Source organism: Morus notabilis, unplaced genomic scaffold (genome assembly GCF_000414095.1).
Source record: "Morus notabilis unplaced genomic scaffold, ASM41409v2 Scaffold708, whole genome shotgun sequence".
Taxonomy (NCBI): domain Eukaryota; kingdom Viridiplantae; phylum Streptophyta; class Magnoliopsida; order Rosales; family Moraceae; genus Morus; species Morus notabilis.
Window position 1 is genome coordinate 1 of NW_010361192.1, and position 19,020 is coordinate 19,020.

General features: G+C 38.4%; 3 protein-coding genes across 3 annotated transcripts; all 3 read left to right on the forward strand.

Moving 5' to 3' along the window:
• The first annotated feature begins 2,765 nt into the window (after positions 1-2,765).
• LOC21391649 (glycine-rich cell wall structural protein 2) lies at positions 2,766-3,146 on the forward strand. The gene has a single exon (XM_010098608.2). The coding sequence runs from the start codon at positions 2,766-2,768 to the stop codon at positions 3,144-3,146; it is 381 nt and encodes a 126-aa protein (XP_010096910.2).
• A 3,236-nt stretch (positions 3,147-6,382) lies between these two features.
• On the forward strand, positions 6,383-11,917 carry LOC21391650. The gene is made up of 7 exons (XM_024165916.1): positions 6,383-6,468; positions 6,562-6,651; positions 6,894-7,043; positions 7,648-9,239; positions 9,484-10,116; positions 10,153-10,433; positions 11,694-11,917. The coding sequence occupies exons 2-6, from the start codon at positions 6,592-6,594 to the stop codon at positions 10,409-10,411; spliced, it is 2,694 nt and encodes an 897-aa protein (XP_024021684.1). The 5' UTR covers positions 6,383-6,468; positions 6,562-6,591; the 3' UTR covers positions 10,412-10,433; positions 11,694-11,917.
• Positions 11,641-11,997, forward strand: LOC21391651 (S-protein homolog 5). Its single transcript, XM_024165917.1, has one exon. The coding sequence runs from the start codon at positions 11,641-11,643 to the stop codon at positions 11,995-11,997; it is 357 nt and encodes a 118-aa protein (XP_024021685.1).
• Positions 11,998-19,020: the final 7,023 nt, after the last annotated feature.

Below are 19,020 nucleotides of genomic sequence, written 5' to 3' on the forward strand. Positions count from 1 at the left end.
ATATATATATATATTTAAAAAAAGTTATGAAAGCACTTTAAAACATTTAAAGATTAAAAAAAATCAAAATAAGCTAAAACATTTTTAGAAAATATTTTTGAAGTTATTAGTTTCTATTTAATTAATGAAAAAGGTAGTTTAGATATTATATGTCTTAGAAAATCAATTTTATACTAAAAGAATATTTTTTTAAAAGTAAAAAGTACAATTTAATATTATTTAAAACACAAAATACGGACGTGATGTTTCGTTATAACAAAAGTATCAAAATAATTTTATCCTTATTATTATTATTAATTATATCAACTTATAAAGCCTATTAAACTCCTGTTATTGAAAGATATATACTACATTATGAACTTGATCTATATATTTAGGCTCTGTTTATTTTACCGATTTAAATTTAAAATTCGAGTTTTATTACAATAAAAAGCTCTCAGAAATAGTCACATCTAACTTTTTTGTTACAATAAAAAGCTCTCACATAAAGTTATATATTAACTCAAATTAAAAACTCGAATCAACGAACTAAACAGACTCTCAAAATATTAAACATCAAATAGCTGATTTAAGGCTCCACGTACTCAAGTAAGAAGGATGCGTGTAAGGAGAGAATGACGTAGGATCCGTTCCTTTCAAAAAAATATTTGTCACGGTTTGTTCATCCACGTCCTCAAAAGTTCCTTTTCTTAAAGAAATTTTTTTGAAGACATTTATGCATGGTCAAAGATGCGATCGTGTGATGCCCATTTGAATGTTCTTTTTTGCAGGAAAAGACATATTACTCGATCGTGTTAAACGTTTCACGATCAGATTTTAGGGACATACCTAATAATTGATTATTAGACGTTTATTCTCTGTGGAATCTTGTTGATCAACGGCGCTACCTGGAAAACTGTAACGTATGGAAGTCAAATATTAGGCGCATCTTAAAGCAATTTCTTTTGATCAAACAAAAGAAAAGGGAAACAAAGCAATTTATTTATTATTACTTTTTTTTTTTTTCGTCGTGCTTAGATATCATTTTAACACCACATATGTGAGATGTATCATTATGCAAATCTTAAAATTAGTTACTAGCGTACAGCAATCTATATATGCTCTTTAATTAATTTATTTATTTTACATATTCTATAAACAAATTAATTATAACATACATAACATTTGTAAATTAATTTGCATTGGTGAGGGAAAATCTCAAAGAAAAAGAAAAAGCAGGCCGTGGGTCTGCTAAACCCATTTTTAGATAATATTACTCACCCATTTTCCCCTTAGTTAATGTTATATTTACACACTGGCACTCAAATAAAAATTAGTACATCTTTTTAAATCACTAGGAATGTAATATTTGATCTAGATGATCCCTTTCAATAGAAAAAATATGATTAATAATCAGGGTCGGAGGGAGGTGAGGCCGAGGGGGGCATATGCCCCTGGATTTTTGGTTTTAAAATTTTACCCCATAGCTTTCAAATTTTTTATATATGCCCTCTTCATTAATAACAATTTTAAATTATCTTAACCAAAATCCAAACTTTTTTCTATTAAATCTTATATTTTCAAATGAGCCTAATTGAAATTTTTTACTTTACTCTAATTAAAACTTTTATTTTTTCAAATTTGACACTTTTAAAATATTTTTTTAATATAATCTTTATTGTATCAAAAACGAGCCTCACCAAATAAATAAATAAATAAATAAATAAATAACCCAATAAAATTATACTTCTCAAATGTATCCCTAATTAAGTATTTTTTTTAAAGTAATCCTCTCAATTACTATTTACTCATAAAGAACTTTACTCTAATTTGCCTTTATTAAGGTAATAAACACCTATTTTAAAACTTGCACTTTTCTCTTTAAAATTTTATTTCACGCATATATATATATATATATATATATATATATAATTCAATAAACTGATCACTATGTACATACATTTGTTTTCAACTAGTTAATAGTATTAAGAGTTAATGTTACTAGTGTTTTTAACTTTTTTAACATTTTTAATTTACACCCCTTTGAAACAAAATCCTGGCTCCGCCACAGTTAATAATACATCACCAGTAATTTTTTTTTGAAGGAATTAATTATAGTAGTAAAGTTATAGATGTATAAATAATATATACATATATATATATATATACATATATATATATATATATATGATCAGGCTTTGGGTTTATCCGTTGGTCGGGTTTCAGACTTCGGGCAGTTTAGGTAAATCGGGCCTGACCAACAAAATTTTAAAAAATTCCGACAGAGCAGTTGACGGTGATAACACAGTGGCAGGCTCCGGTGAGTTGTCCATTTTCGGACTGCCCGAACTCGAGCTTGAAAAATTATGTTAGACGGGCCGGTATTTAGGCCTGCCCGTAGTAATGTTAGTGAAAGGTACTATAATGTTTTTATTTTCCTGGAAAGTTAATATTGAATTCATGCGAAAGAAATAAAGCTTCTTTTGTAGTATTAGATATACACTAAAATATGAATGACGCACATATATCATTCATATAAAAAATAATATTATGCATCACTAATATGTAAAGAGACTACTCAGAGATGCAAACATATACATATATATATATTTACATTATTATTTATATGTGTGAATAGGCACAGATACATACTAAAATATTCTGTGCTAGCCTCTTATGCCACCTAGTTCCATCCTTGACGCACTATATATACATATGCGGGGCAAGCCATAGAAGTGCCCTTGACGCAAGTTAATTAAACTTAATTGCATGCGTCCTTGTTAAAAATGGCTCATGAACTACTTCTTTATTCAGCCTTCATACTCGTCATGAGCTTTGCCTTCTGCTTTCAGTCTGTAACCGCTCAAATGCCACCCCCTTTTCCACCAGCTACCTCGCCCCCGCCAGCAGCTAGCGGCTTTGGGTCTGGTTACGGTTCTGGCGGCGGCTCTGGGGGTGGAAGCAGTACCGGTGGTGGAGGCAGCGGTGGCGGAGGCGGTGGCGGTAGTGGTAGTGGAAGAGGTGGAGCTGGTAGCGGGTTTGGCTTTGGCAGTGGCTTTGGTGGCGGCAGGGGCGGTGGAGGTGGCGGCGGCTTTGGCTTCGGCTCCGGTGGTGGAGGTGGAGGCACTCCTTTGGCAAATAGAAAGAGTTTGTCTGTTCATAACTAAGATGATGGAGATCATCACCAATAATATTTATATACAAGTGTTGCGTGTCTCGTTCAACTTAATTTGTACGTCTACTCATGTTGTTCGTCCTAAGATTCTACAAGCTAAGCCAGAATGTGTATCATTTTATGGCTTCACCTTGTGTAGCATGTCTTACGTTGTTATCTTTATTCTCTTCTACGGAGTTTCTGTTGCTCATGTAAACAATAAAAGCTGTTTCAAGCTTAATGTATAATGAAAAGGTAACTCGTGTTATATATTTCTTTCTAAATGGAGAGAGAACTCAGATATATTAGAGAAATTTAATACATCTTGATCAGATCGGGAACTACTATACAATTCAATCAAAGCTCCATTCAAAATTGTTAAATACAAAATAAAAAAAAGGGAAACAACGATGAAAAGTTCAGAATCTAGCCACAAGAACAATGAGACAATACAATGGCAAACAAAAATATCCGGGGAAAAAAAAAAAAACACATAGAAATCTGAACAGTGTGCTTTAAATTGCAAGCCGAACTGCGTTTGAATATCCAATCAAAAGTGCAAATCTGAACAGTAAAACAAATCTAAATACACTTCTGTTGAAAAGCATAAGTTAGGGAGAGAATGTCCGTGAAAAATGAAAAACCTGAAATGGGTGAATAATTATACTGCGAAAAATGGTTTCGGGTAATTTTATGAAGTCAGGGGTGTTTCAAATCTAAATTTTGGCTATGTTTGGTTCACTTGTTCAGATTCTTGCAATTCAGACAATTTTATTTGAACAAAATTTTGAACTGCGACCCGAATAGTAATTTTGATATCTAGATAACTTGTATTTCAAATTCATAATAAAATGAAAATTTGTGTTTGAATAGTGTTGAAAAAAGGTTTAGTCTCAGGATATAAATATAACAAAAACTTGGTCTGGTTCGCTTCACAGGCTTGAATTGTGTAGTTTTGAACTTTTTAAGTTTGAACCAAAATTTCGAACCTATTCAGGTTTAATCTGATTCAAACTGATGTTTGGAAGTATAATGTTTAAACAATGAATAAAACTATCACATCACAAAATAAAAGTGTGAATAAGTGTTTGGTTAGTGTGAGAATTATAAGTAAACCAGGTATAGAGGCATGGTTTTAAACAAGAAATAGGTTCAAACCCATGAGACCTTAAAGGGGAGGGGGTTAAGTTCTCCGAAACTCATAATTTTGAGTTCACACAGATTCTCAACCACATTTCACGTTCAAAATTGAGTTATAAACCGGATATTGGGTTCATATAGGAGGCATGGGTTGTAAACTCATGAAATGAATGGTCACTTAATGTTCGTAAGCATAATTACATATATAGGCTATATGGATCTTGATTGTTTATTTTTCGCTTTAAACTCATAGAAAGAAGAATCGTTTAATTGGAGTTTATGACATTGAGTTTCTTGTGGAGGCAGAAGAGAGAGAAAAAAGATAAAAAGAAACAACTAATTACGTGTTACTACTGGCCAATAGATAACCGGTTCACAACTGATACAAGTTTCATGTTACATTAATACTCCTCCGTGAATATAGGCTATTGGGATCGATCTAGACTGGAGAAAAACTGAAGAATGGAAACATCAAAAGTGCATGCATGGATGGCTTGTAGAAATGCGCAGTTTATTAAATCATATTTTTCTAACTCTTTTAAATTTGAAATTAAATTTAAAATAATAATTGGTTGAAAAGGGAAAAAAAAAAAAAGATAATTTTTCAGAACAATTTGTTCTTTTAAAATCAAGATTCGCATAGCCCCATTAAATACGTTGAACGATAAAAATAAATAAATGGCGGAAAGATCAAATATTGGAGCACGAAAACTTTGAGGTAGGACATTGGGGCGAAAACACAAAATTAGAATTAGTATCGTGGTAAAAACTATAAATATTGCTTCTCCAAGTCCAACGTCCGTCCAAATCCAAATTGCGTATAAATTTGCTCTACTATTTCAAAATGGCGGGAAAGGCAAATTTATAGAGAGAGAGAGAGAGAGAGAGAGAGAATGGAGGGCAAAAGGTCGAGCGAAGAATTGCAGAGCATGTTAGGCGCCATTAGATCCTCAGATGTAAGTTATATCGAAATTTCTATTTCGATTTGCAATTTCATTTTCCAGCGACACAAATTACACTTCCCTAGATCTACTTTTTCGTTTTGAAATCACTGATTTCCACTCATGAACTGTATCTACGATCTTTGTTCGTTGAATCTGTTCTTCAATTTTCGACAAAAAAAAAATCACAGGTACAGTCTTCTGGTTTGGGAAATCGTATGGCTTGGAAAAATCATGATATTGAACTGTCGTAGCATAAATTTACGAGTATATTTCGTGATATATCACCTAATTAAGTTGGAATTACAAAAATCATATATCTTGTTTCAAGTTCTGAGCTCGCCGAGCTTTTCCACTAGCAATTTTCATAAATTGTTTCCTATTTTTTATTTTTATTTTTATTTTATTTTTTGATTTACGTTAAATTGAAAGCCTATGCTGAAAGGAGTTCACTTTTTTTTTAATAAAAAATTTCAGATAAATTTGAGGAACTTTGTTAAAACATTAGAGATATTAAATTTGGAGCATATTTTGTGTCACAGGTTGTGGAGAGCCGTATTCAACTGCTAAATAAGCTTGGAGAATTAGAGATATCAGAGGAATCTGACTTGGCTTCTCTCGTTGAATGCCTCACAGTATCCTCTTTTGTACAATTTTACTTTTTCAGTGTTTGCCATTTGATTCGTTTACAGGCATGAGCATTAAAATAGTCTACTCATTTCTTGCTCTTGAAGATGAAGCGCGCAATTTTAAGAGTTCGTATTCAAGTTTAGTTCCTCCAAGTATCGCTTCTTATTAATTCGTATTTGTTAGTTGCTTTTTGTATGGATATTTTCACTCTTGTTATTGGTAATTAGCTTACGGTGAAATCTTTATTAACTAGCTCCTTGTTTTAGATTAACCATGATTTCACACTAAATTACTACCCAGTCCAGTGATATTTTGATTTCTTTTTCGTTTTTCATCAGATGTTATGCTTGGAAGATTTTGTTATAAATTTCCAATTCTAGTTTTTTGTCACGCAAATTGCTGGAAAATGGATGTTATGTGTCTAAGTTTCTATCCATGTGCTAAGTTCCTTTCTAAGGATGTTTTTTTGTTACCTTAACAACAAGTTAGGCATTTTGGGAAGACTACACTTGTTTTGATGTAACTCAATGCATGTTAAACAAAGCCATATTACATGTGGCTTCAAAGCATCTGGAGTCCAACACATCCAGCTGTCAGTCCCGATTTCTTGCTCTTGGGACAAAGGTAAAGAAGTGTCTCTACTTGTCATAAAGAACACTTTAAGATTTCTTATTCTCAGTTGGACCATACTGTAAAATCTGAAATGTCATTTGTCAGGCAAGCATATGGTGTGGAAAGCACCTGAAGATGACTCTTATGTCATCTGAGGAGTCTCAAGAAGAGGAGCATTGCGACCTGTTTTTTGAGGTAGATAATGTCGGACATTGCATGAACTCAACATTTGAGGGAACTAAACAGATTTTCAATATATATATATATTGTTCATCTTTTATATGCTCCATTGTCTTCCGTTTTCTATATAATAAAAAGATTGTACTTGTAAAATTTTTTCTTGAAACTTTATTGAGATACTTCCTATATCATCTCTCTACACATCATAAACTAGGTTTCTAATTGCACACTTTTCTTTCCGACGTTCTACCTTTCAGGTGCTACTGGATCTACTGAGTTTTTCTGCAGCGAGTTATTCAGCTCTGGCAAGATATCCCATTTCAGTTGACAAGGTATCAATGGACATTACCGAGAAGTTCATTATGGAGCAATTAAACATAACCAATGATGCGATATCGGCGAGTAAGGTATGGCAATGTTGCCTTATGTTTCTGCACCGAATGCCAAAATATGGAACATGAATTTTAGGTGATTGCTTTAGTCCTTTGAGTAACGAGTTTGAGCTACTAAAAATGATTTGTTTTGTTTGACCTTTTCTGAAGAGTGAAGCTACAGATCCATACTTTTCTCAACTTGTCTTGTTTTTCTGTTTACCTGATTGAATTTCATGGTTTGACATTACATCTAATTCTGAGTAGTAATTGAATACATGAGTTAACTATTTCTAGTTCATGTTTCTGCCATCAATACTCGACATTTGAACTTTATGTGAGTCGCAAAAATTCTCAGTTGATTTTAATATTAATTGCAACGTTAACGTGTTTGTTGATTGATAGGGAAAAAAAATGAATTTAAGTGGATTTACCTGGAATCTAACAATAGATGATGGTGGTCAATTTTATACTTTTGTTCATTTGGTCCGAGATTTATATATATATATATATATATATTTAAATGAGTTCCTTTGAGCACGGGATTGGTAAAAAAAAGCTTATTGCTTTCTCCATTAAGTAAATATGTCAAGAGTGTATTAGGCGTCTTTCACAAGAGTATTCCCTCGTATAAATGCAGAGAATTCATTCACATGCATCAGAAGTGTTAAAGGTCGCACATGTGGTCATCGATGCTGTAATAAGATTGTGTGGAGTGTATGCCCAAGCCATAAATTGGAACATCTCTGATGCAAATCTTGAGGAGAAAAATAGTATGGATTTTGAAGGCTTCAGTGCTATGAATCATGTTATTAATATAACAAAGTATGCAATTGAAGTGCTGCATAAGATGGGCATTTTTGCTGCTAAAACTGGAGGAAGTCTAGTAAGTATCCTTAATGTGTCATGGAAAGGTGTGGTAACTCTGCTTCAGATTGGCGATGGGGCCTTCGGAGTAAAAATGAACGCAGCAGATATCCTGACAACTCTAGTCTCATTGGTTAATGATTCTCTTAAATGCACTGCAGAGGCTTGGTCTTCACTGAAGGAAAGTGTTTCTACAACTGAAGCTAGAAGAAAATTTCTTCCAGTAAAGTTTTACTTGATTAATGCAGTTAAAGTTTCCTCTTTATATCCATGCCAAGCATTTGCGATGCATAAGAAGATAACACTCTGTGTTCTTATGATTTCAACCTTTAAAGTCTCAATGAGCAATGAAAAACACCTGAAAACTGCGTGTGAAGTTTTCACAGAACTCTTGGAGAAAACTTCCCTTGATTTACTCAATTCCTTACTGAACTCGGATCAGGTGAAGAAGAGTTTAAAATTTGAGGTTCTAGACAGTCTGTTTATAAATAAAAGCTTTGCAAACCCTATCCCTGGAAATCTGAATGATCTCAATAAGATACCTATAATGGATGGAATCTTTTCTGAAAGTTGTGAACTATTTTCTGGAGCAAGATCTGTGTTGCTTGGTCAGGTTGAATTGTTTCTTAGTTTCTCGAGATATTCTGTTGATCTTGAAGATGTAAAACTTGTGATTACCAGAAAGCTTGGATGGTTTTTGGACTCTTTAGTTGATGAAGAATTGTATTCTTCGGTTCTTGTTTTGCAAATTCCTGTATTATGTGGTTCAGGGAAAAACGTGGAATTAGTTTGGCAGCCTATATATGCTTCTCTTTTGAATGCATTAAAGACCTTGATGGTTGTTGTCTCTTCAAGTGATGCGTGGACGGAAGTGGAATCTTTCCTTCTTGAGAACCTCTTTCATCCCCACTTCCTTTGCTGGGAGATTGTAATGGAGCTTTGGTGCTTTCTCGTACGTTATGCTGAGCCAAGAATTGTAAGTGGCATCGTCGATAAATTTTGCTCATTGCTGAAGTTTCTGGCATCTTCTGAATCGGTTCTTGTACCTGGTTCTGGGATGAGAAAACTGGCAAGATCAATCAGCATGCTACTCAGTTTCGGAACACCATCTATGGTAGACCAGGTTTTCAAGTTCATTATTGATGACGATAGATCTCAGATGTCATCAGTTGTGTGTTTAGCATTGTTTATAGAGGGCTTTCCGCTGAATTTATTATCAGACAAGATGAAAAGTATAGCAACCCAAAGAATACTTTCTGACTTCTTTGTCTTCATTGAAAGCTTTGATGAAAAATTGATAAACGCTAGCAATGATGGCATTTTTGGTGTTCCAGTATTTGCTCTGTCTGCTTCCTTGCAATCACTGTAAGTAGTAAAATTGCTTTTTTTTCTGTGAGATATTGAGCTGTTTGTGTTATATACAATTGATCACTAAGACCTATTAGGGATATTAAGCAAAAATGAGTCATTGATTCTTTATTGACTTGTTTTTCGTCCTCAGTTGTCGTCATATATTGCCGTACATCCTTGATCATTTTGTGCCATATTTGTTTGGTATTTATATGTATTTATTACAATGTTTGATGATATTTTGCCCCATGTCTTGTAGCCATATTAACTCATCTGAGATTGATGTGAAGACTCTGAGGTTTCTAGTTTCTATAATTCATAGTTGCAGAGATTCTATGGACAAACTAATGAAGGACCAGTATCTCAAGCTTTTGAGTGAAACGTTAGGCATCATCTCAAATATGAAGCATTTATATGCATCAGACGAAATAGAAGAGGTCATTTTTGAGCTTGAAAATCTATTTATCTCAGGGCCTGCAGCCTCTGACAATGAGTTGTACAAATGCAAACCGAATCTTGCTCTATTCATGGCGGGTATTGCACACGTGCAATTGGCAGAAACTGATAAGAATTCAAAGTTCTCTGCCGCATGCGAGTTATACCACATGATGTTGCGAGAAAGGCACTGGGCTCTCATTCATTTGGCTCTTACAGCTTTCGGGTATTTCTCAGCCCGAACTACTTGTGATGAGCTTTGGAGATTCGTGCCTCAGAATGCAGCTCTTTCATATGATATTTTATCTGGAAGCGAGGCAAATGAGGAGAGATTCATGTCTGTTTTCAAGACATTTCTTGACGAGGAAATAGCTCTTGATATAACTGCATCTAACTCTGAGGAGCTTGGGATGGTTGCTAAGGAGGGTCGGGTTTTAAAGGAAATATTCCAAAAGATGTCAACTATTAAGGTGGAGACTATCGAATGCGAAAGTATGGAGATTGATGTTGAAAAGCAGTCCATTGAGGTGGATGAGGAAAAGCAAGACAGCAAGAAAAGGAAACTTCCCGATGGAATTAGCGAGGGAATGGAATTGCTGCAGAGTGGTTTGAAAGTTATTGTCAATGGTCTTTCTCAGTGGCAGCAAAATCAACCAGAGTCGACTGAACTTCAGCATAAGTTCAAGACTCACTGTTCTCGTCTCGAAGATGAGATTACTCGATTAGTTGGCCTTGCCGGTAGTAATAACTAAGCCGTGGTTTGACACACTGCCGGTAAGCCTCTAGATTTCTCTGTGTAGCCTCTATGTAAAAGCGGAATGAAATTTTCTTTTCTTTTGCATCCCTCTGCATTTATGTGTTTCCTTCGTTGAGCCAATTTTGATATTGGAAACTGGGCTCTTCGTGCAATTTAGTCATGCCATGTTATATTACACCCCATTTTAATTTGAGTTTTTTATTACTCTTTTAGCCTTGCGTGTAAACTGCTTTAAATCCAAAAAAAAAACATCTTTGCTTTCTGTATTGAAATTCGTTTTTGTTTTTTGTTGTTTTTTTTAACTTCTTCTACCGGGAAAAAAAAAAAAAAAAATCTTTTGCTAGACTTGTGCGGGTCTTCTCGTCTTGTGCTTGCCTTTCTTCTTGGGGTGGGTTTTGGGTTTCCAAGTTTGTGTTGGTAAGCTTCTTGCCTTATCGTGTCAGGCTGCGGTTTGGTTTTATTTTTTCAAGGAAACTTGCGTCTGAACGTAATATCATATAAAACAAACTTGTTGAGAACTGCATACAGCAATAAAAGTGTAAAAGAGAGTAACTGGAAAGGAAGGAAAAAAAAAAAAAAAAAAAAAAGAGAGCAAATTTTGGTGCTAACTTTTGGGGAGTAGGAGAGATGGAGGACTGGGGAGAGAGAATTAATTGAGAAAGATGAATGATGGAGATTGAGCCATTGAGGGAGATTCCAGAGTTATTTGGGCGTGGGGTGTATTTAAAAGGAGCGTGAGAAATCAGGGGTGTGTATCTTCTGTTAATTGTTTACGTTGCCCATTTCAGTCATTTTATTAATTTGGGGGTGTGTTCATAATTTTTTGGGGTGTGAATATAATTTCTCTTTAGTCATAAGTCATATCTAAAAATGCCTAATCTGGTTCATAAGTGGACTGTATGCATATTTCCTTTCTGGTTGTTGACAATGGACCGGGAAGAGAACATTGTAAAATAAGATGTTACTGAGGGGAAATTGGAAGATACAAGGCAACCCAAATCTCAAAGATATTTGAAACCAATTCTGGGATATCAAGTAATTAAAAAACAAAAAAAAATCTAGAATCAATAATGACATTTTATTAGCTTGCCTTACTTTTTTGTTCTTCCTGCATATTCTGCTCTTTATAACTTTGGCTTCATAAATCTTTTTTCATATAAAGACAAATAAACAGCTTCATATTTGACAAACCACCTTCAAAAATTGTAGTAGAAAGCCTACAACATGAAAATCTTGGCAAGCTATGTTGTTTTACTCCTTGCATTGGTTTTGTCCAGGGGCATCTCACCTGTGAACGCCGAGCACCAAGTGTATATTACTGTTCACTGCGCGTCGAAAGACACTGATCTCGGTACTCATAAGCTGACATTTGGAGGTAATTTCCACTGGAGCTTCAACGTCAACTTCTGGAGGACCACTCTTTTCTATTGTGACAAGAGCTGGGACAATGTGAAAGGGCATTTCGATGTGTTCATGGCAAAAAGAGACACCCATAGGTGCGCCGAAGACGAATGCTTTTGGGAAGTGAAGAAAGATGGCTTGTATCTCTATATTTGGGAGCATGATGCGTATGAGTTGTAGTTTCCATGGCCACACTCTATACACGCATGACTGGACGAATAAAAAGGACTTTTATTGTTTTTCTTCCTTACATCTCGCTCGAGTTTCTTTTGTAGCGAATAAAAGGGAGATCATTGGCATAATACTATTACTGATGGAGCTTCTTGTTCTTAATATTTCTTACTAAAATACCAACTTTCACCTTGTATGTTTAAGTAAAAATTTTCTTTTGTTTTGTGGAACCTAGAACATAGATGTGGCTACTTGGGGAGGGTTGACGGTGAAATTTCATCAACAGAAATACGTCGGATCACCCTTTGGTATCCTGCGGAGTTACCGGCTAGAAATTAGCTGTATATTTGAAATTATGTTATGAAGTGTTTGTTGTGTTTTGTGAGCATGAACATAACACTTGAATGAGAGGACACGTGAGATTTATAGTGGTTCACTTTGTTAATGAAGAGTTATATCCACTTATGTATGGTATATTTCTTTAGGATTATTTACAATTTATATGCACGTATCCTCTCTCTTCTCTAATGCTTTTTTCGAGCTCTCCCTTTAGTGTATGGGGCGTTGCCCCTTTTATAGCCCAAGCTTCCTTCGTAGGTGGAAGTACTCGAGTGGCCTACTTTATAGGTTAAGACTGTAGCCCACTAATCACCTTTTGGGCTGTTCACTCAGCCGATTGATCTTCTATTACGGCTCTGTGGATTCCTATAATCTCTTACTGCTCCGTGCAGGGCGGTTTAGGGGTTTCGCAATTAATACCCGTATTCTAGATGTCTCCCACCTTTAGATGCAACTTTATGATGTCAGGCTTCTTTCTGAGGGGCATTCCCCTCGGCGTCTGTGTCGCGCAGACCTTATGCCCTTTCTGATCTTTCCGAGGGTTATTTGCATAAGTTCGACGGCACAAAGGGTCGATGCCCTAATTTGGGTCTTTCTTTGCAGTGTCGAGGGGTAGTGAACTCCAAGCATCGAGGGTACTCAAACTCTTGGTGTCGAGGGTTGCCACCTGTTGAGGAAAGTAGGGCCACGTGTCACGCTGTCGCCGTTCCACATGTCACCCACATTTTCCCACACAACAGCTGCCTCCCCAGGTCGAGGGTTTCCTTTAGACAGCCCTCGAGCTAGGTTCGAGTGTCTTTCTGTGCCTCGGGTGTGGGAACCCAATGCCGAGCCTACTTTCGTAATGATACCCTTGACACTTCGACTTTCCTTGAGGGATGTAACCGTCGCGTCAGTCAATTCGCCAGGCTGATGTAAGGCTTCATTTTTTGAAAAAATGAATATGAGCCCTTTGATCATGTCCTCTCACCTTCCCGCCTTTGTTTGTTGCCGTCAGATCTGGGGTTGACGCCCCTGCTCTTGGATTTTGTGAACTTAATCTGACGGCTAGGGGTAGAAGGCTTGTCTTCCTTTAAATATCCCTTGAACCGAAGCCATTCTTTACCAAAATTCTCGAACTTCTGTCATTCTGCTTGAGTTCTTTTTCGCGGATTCCTTCTCGTATCCCTTGCTCTTCTCGGTGTTTTGCGAAGCCATTTCGGAACTCGCTTTTGCCCAAACTCCATCTCACAGGTAAGTTTTTAATGATTGCTCGCTCGTACTTGCTTTAATAACTTTCACTGCCTTACCTATTGAAAACCATAGATATGTTAATATGGAATGTAGGAGATAGAGACCTTACCATTCACTTTGCCTGACCCTCATAGGATAGTTTTTCTGATTTCTGGCTGATTGTGGTCTCTAACTCCTGGGTTGAAATGAACCTCGTTTGTTTATGAACATTCACCGTCACCATTTTTATATGAATGGTCGACGTTATGTTTGAGGTGCTAGTGGTATTTGAGTAGTCGTCGCTTGCCTCTTCCTCTCGACTTAGGATTTTGACTTAGCTGCTTTGTCTTTTTCAACACCAGAACAATGGCCTCAAACCGTCGTCGAGAGGACTCGTCCGTTGTGCGACCAGACTCTCCTTCTATGGTGGAGATCTCGTGGTCGTCTTCTTCATCAGATGGCAACTCAATACTGAGTGAAATAGAAGCATACATGGGTGGACCTAGCGAGGGCTTCGACGATGAGTTCGACAGCGTCGACCGTATGCTGGAGGAAGAAGTAAATAAGATTCCCTTTACGGGAGGTAGCGTAAGTGGTGTTGCTGCTTCAACGGTGGATGCCCCCTTGGCTGCTACGAGCGGCGACCTAGACAGGCCATTTTTTACGGCTGACGTCGTGGCGTCGAGGGTCCGGAATAAAGATATTATTCGGGCTGTTAAGGAAGGTTGTATCGATGGGAGGTGGTTTGAGTACCTCTTCCCAGACATGCATTTTAGGACCAGCATGCCTCCTACCGGGTATCTCCCCGTGTATACTCGGGCTGTTACGGCGGGGATGACTTTGCCAGTTCATCCCTTTGTTAAAGATTATTGCCATCATTATGGCATCTCTACTGCCCAATTGGCACCGAATTTTTGGTACTGTTTTGCCGGCGCCTGGGTTCTTTGGAGCCAGCGGTTCGATATGGATCTACCGCTGGATGAATTTATGTTTATGTACAGACTATGCCACGTCGCCAAATGTGATGGATGGTATTTTTTGAGTGGACATGGGTGATCCCAGCCTAGGCTTGGAATGCTGATATGAGGTATCCCCTTGTCGTCATATGGGTGGAAACCCATGTTTTTCATGATTCGGGGGCCTTTTAATTTTCACCCTGAAGACCATTTGCCCTGCCGTAGGAAGGTGCAAACTTCATTTGGGAATATGGGTGAGAATTTGATACTTCGTCCCCTTTCTTTTCTTTTTTTTTTTTTTTTAAAGTTGACAGTTCTTTTACCCTTTAGTTAGCCACGATCGGCCGAAACTTTCTGGAAATAGATTGGTGAGGGTTGAGACGACCTTTTTGTATTCGGAGAAGGCTCGCCACATCGACACCCTTTTAACTGAGTTCAACCTTAGAGGGGCAGGGTTGATTCTCGACCTTCCAGACCCTTCTGATCCTCTCGCCGTCAGAGAATATTTTCATTTAAGCGACGAAGGTAAGCTCCTGGACTTGGCTCGACACTTCTTTTAATCTTATTTGGCCTAACTGCTTGCTGACTACATGCTGACTGGTCCTTTGCTCAGAAATGGCCTCCTTGAGGATTCAGCTTCCAGGCAACCAGCAGCCACAGCCTGTCCCGCCGTCTCAAACCAGAGGGTAAGAGAAAGCCAGTACTTCTTCTCTAGCGCCGAAGAGAAAGAAGACCGCAGAAGTTTCTTCGGGGTCGGGGGTGGAAGCTCCTGTGCTTAAAAGAAGGCAAAAAGAGAAGGCGCCAGAGATTGGGAAGTGGACGCCGGCGGTTTCGATCCCCAATTTTGCTGGTATGCCTCCGGCGCCGAGGGAACGCGTGATTATGCCGGGTGCAAAAATCATGGATTCCAACTTCCAAGTCCCGAATATTTCTGACGCCGAGATTGGGGCCATGCTGAAGCTTCCTCCTCACCTTTCCCTCGTCTTCCAGGCTTTGTATGAATCATTCCTTGAGCCGTACTGGATCTGCGCCGCTCAGTCTTCCCTGGTGGATCGTCAGCGCAAGCAGATTTCCTTCCAGATTCATGTAAGTTTCGATCGTGCCCCCCCCCCCCCCCGCTTTTTTTTTTTTTTTATTTTAAGATTCATTTTTCGTATCTTTATTTTGACTCCCCATTTTCTCAGGGCCTAGTCCTTGCCATTCTCAATCTCATTGATCTGGTCAAGGTTGAGGAATGTGGCAAGGAGATGGACAGCGTGGAAGCCAAGATTAACTCTCTTCTTGATGCTGCCAATAAAAAGTGCTTGTCTGCCATCGAGGATAGGGACGTAGCTGTGGCCAAGCTGGAGAGTTTGGAAGGAGAACTAGCCAAGCTGTCGAGTCTTGAAAATGAGGTGGCCAGTCTGAAGGCCGCGGTTGAAGAGCTTACAAGGCAGGCAGAAGCTTCTGAGAAGAAATCAGCTGAAGCTACGGAGGCTGTGAAGAGGCGCTTTGCCGAGGGAAAAGCTGAGGGGAAGAGAGAAGCCGAAGCCGAGGCCTCACCAACGCTCGACGCCAGGCGTGCAGAGATTATTGAGGAGTTTAAGGCTTCTCCGGAGCTTATTGATATTCGCACCAAGGACTTCCAATCTGCTGGTCAACAAATTGTTGATCTAATCAAGCAAGAGCATCCTGAGTGGGATTTGAGCTTCCTTTTATATTCCTCATCCTCATGTTGATGACGACACTTCTTCTCCACCTGATGGTGATGATTCGGCGGTTGGCGACGATGCTTAAGATTTCTCTCCCTATTTTTTTTTTGTAATGTTATATGTTGACACTCTTTATATAATATTTAGAATTTCTTTTCATATTATATATTTTTTTGGGGATGGTAGATTTCATAACTGTTTATTACTTTTCTTACCCCTTGGTGTCGTCGTCTTAGAAAATTTTGTAAAATTTTTCCAAGTGCTTGCCTTGCTTCTCCTCCTTGGAGGAATCGACGTTAATTTTTACCCCTTGGGGTTGTCGGTTTAGAAAATTTCATAAAATTTTCTAAGTGTTCGCCTCTTCTCCTTGGAGAAGTCGACGTTAACTTTTTACCCCTTGGAGTCGTCGCTTTAGAAAATGTCATAAAATTTTCTAAGTGTTTGCCTCTTCTCCTTGGAGAAGTCGACGTTAACTTTTACCCCTTGGGGTCGTCGCTATAGGAAATTTCGTAAGATTTTCTAAGTGTTCGCCTCTTCTCCTTGGAGAAGTTGACGTTACCCCTTAGGGTCATTGTTTTAGAAAATTTCGTAAAATTTTCTAAGTGTTCGCCTCTTCTCCTTGGAGAAGTCGACTTTAACTTTTACCCCTTGGGGTCGTCGCTTTAGGAAATTTCGTAAAATTTTCTAAGTGTTCGCCTCTTAAGGTCGTTTATTTTTTAGCGATCCGTAGATCCCTTACTGCCCCCCATGTCTGTTTAATATACCTTGGTTTTTTAAGCAGACATGTTATTAAGGGGTGAATTCTTCTTATTTTTGAACAATATTTCTATAAACTCAATCAATTTATTTAAATTGCCAAAAATATAACTAGGATGTGTTAAAAAATTACATACACTATTAGTAGTACAGCTTTAGCTGTTCTGCATTCCATGGATGCTGAATTTGCTTGCCGGAGAGGCTTTCTAGAATCTAAGTGTCAGGACGTAATACTTCCCTTATTCGGTAGGGTCCTTCCCAAGTTGGGGGCCCAGAGGACCGGTATTTTTAGGTTTCGTACTTGTGTTACCCTTTTCAATACTAGGTATCCTGGGATGAACCTTCTTTGTTTAACTTTATTGTTGTAATATCGTGCTGCCCTTTGCTGATAGGCAGCGAGGCATAATTGGGAGTCGAGCCTTTTTTCTTCTAACAGGTCGAGTTCTCCATTCATGGCATCCGTATTTCCGTCGTCCTTGTAGACAACAGTTCGTAGAGTCGGCATTTCAATTTCTATGGGGAGTACCGCCTCGACGCCATATGTCATGGAGAAAGGTTTTTCACCTGTGGTAGTTCGGCTTGTCGTTCCATATGCCCACAGGACCTTTGGAAGTTCTTCCGCCCATTTCCCCTTTAAATCATCGACCTTCTTCTTTAGGATATATTTTAGTATCTTGTTGACAACCTCGACTTGACCATTGGATTGTGGATGTATTGGCCCTGAGAAGTCTTTTCGTATGCCTAAGGTGTCGCAGAACCTTCGTGTTGAGGCATTATCGAATTGTTTCCCATTGTCAGATACTATTGAGTGTGGGACCCCAAATCTGCACACGATGTTGTGCCACATAAAGTTGGTGCAAATTGCTTCTGTGGTCATTGTTAGAGCCTTTGCCTCTGCCCATTTGGTGTAGTAGTCTACCGGGACGATGGTGAATTTAAAGCCTCCTGGTGCGAGGTGTAAGGGCCCGATCAGGTCGACTCCCCATTTGGCAAAGGGCCATGGGCTGAGAATTGGGGTTAGGTTTTCTGGGGGTGCTCTGGGAATTATGGCATATTTTTGGCACTTATCGCAGCATCGAGCGTATTGGAATGCGTCTTTTTTTAGCGTAGGCCAATAATACCCCTGCCTCAAAACCTTGAGAGCTAAAGACTGCCCCCATATGATTACCGTATATTCCTTCATGGATTTCCTGGAGGACCTTCTGGACTTCATCATCGTTTAGGCATCGCTGCAAAGGTGTCGAATAGCCTCATCGGTAAAGTAAACCATCGTATAGTAGGTATCTGGCGGCTCTATATCTGAGTCGTCAGGCCTCGTCTTTATCATTTGGCAGCTTTGCATTTGTCAGATATTGGATTAATGGCGTCATCCAACCCTTGTCCGTCTGGATGGTCAAGGCCTCAATTTTTTCCTCAATTGTTGGCTGCTCTAGCTCTTCAATAGGAACAATTCCTAGTATGTCGGAATCCCTGGATGATGCTAGTTTGGCCAAGGCGTCGGCGTTGGTGTTCTCAGTTCGTGGTATTTGAAGTATTTCATAGCCTTTGAACCTGACGAGCTCTTCCTTTACCTTTCTTAAGTATGCACCCATTTTTTCACCACGCGCTTGGTATTCCTCATTTACTTGTCCTATGACCAGTTGAGAGTCGCTGAAGATGCCGAGCCTCTCGATTTTTAAATGATTCGCCAATCGTAGTCCTGCAATCAGCGCCTCGTACTTGGCTTCATTATTCGATGCCTTGAATTTAAATCTTACCGCCGAAGTAATTTTGTGGCCTTCTGGGCTAATCAACAGGACGCCGGCTCCTGACCCGTTTTCGCTTGACGCTCCATCTACGTAGAGCCTCCACTTTGTCGTCTTGACTTCGTGTGTGGCGGGAGTTGGTCTATGAGAGAATTCTGCCAGGAAGTCCGCCAGCGCCTGCCCCTTAATTTTTATTCTTGGTACATACTTAATGTCGAACTGGCTTAGCTCTACCGACCATTTGAGAAGTCGACCAGAAGTTTCGGGCTTCTGCAACGCCTGTCTTAACGGGTGGTTTGTAAGAACCCGTATCGCGTGGGATTGAAAGGAATG

Excerpts from the sequence above, each read along its gene's own strand:
- LOC21391649 (XM_010098608.2), top strand. The coding sequence starts at position 2,766 with ATGGCTCATGAACTACTTCTTTATTCAGCCTTCATACTCGTCATGAGC.
- LOC21391650 (XM_024165916.1), top strand. The coding sequence starts at position 6,592 with ATGACTCTTATGTCATCTGAGGAGTCTCAAGAAGAGGAGCATTGCGAC. Across the intron at positions 6,652-6,893 it reads ATTGCGACCTGTTTTTTGAG|GTGCTACTGGATCTACTGAG; the intron begins GTAGATAATGTC and ends TCTACCTTTCAG. Across the intron at positions 9,240-9,483 it reads TCTGCTTCCTTGCAATCACT|CCATATTAACTCATCTGAGA; the intron begins GTAAGTAGTAAA and ends CATGTCTTGTAG.
- LOC21391651 (XM_024165917.1), top strand. The coding sequence starts at position 11,641 with ATGAAAATCTTGGCAAGCTATGTTGTTTTACTCCTTGCATTGGTTTTG.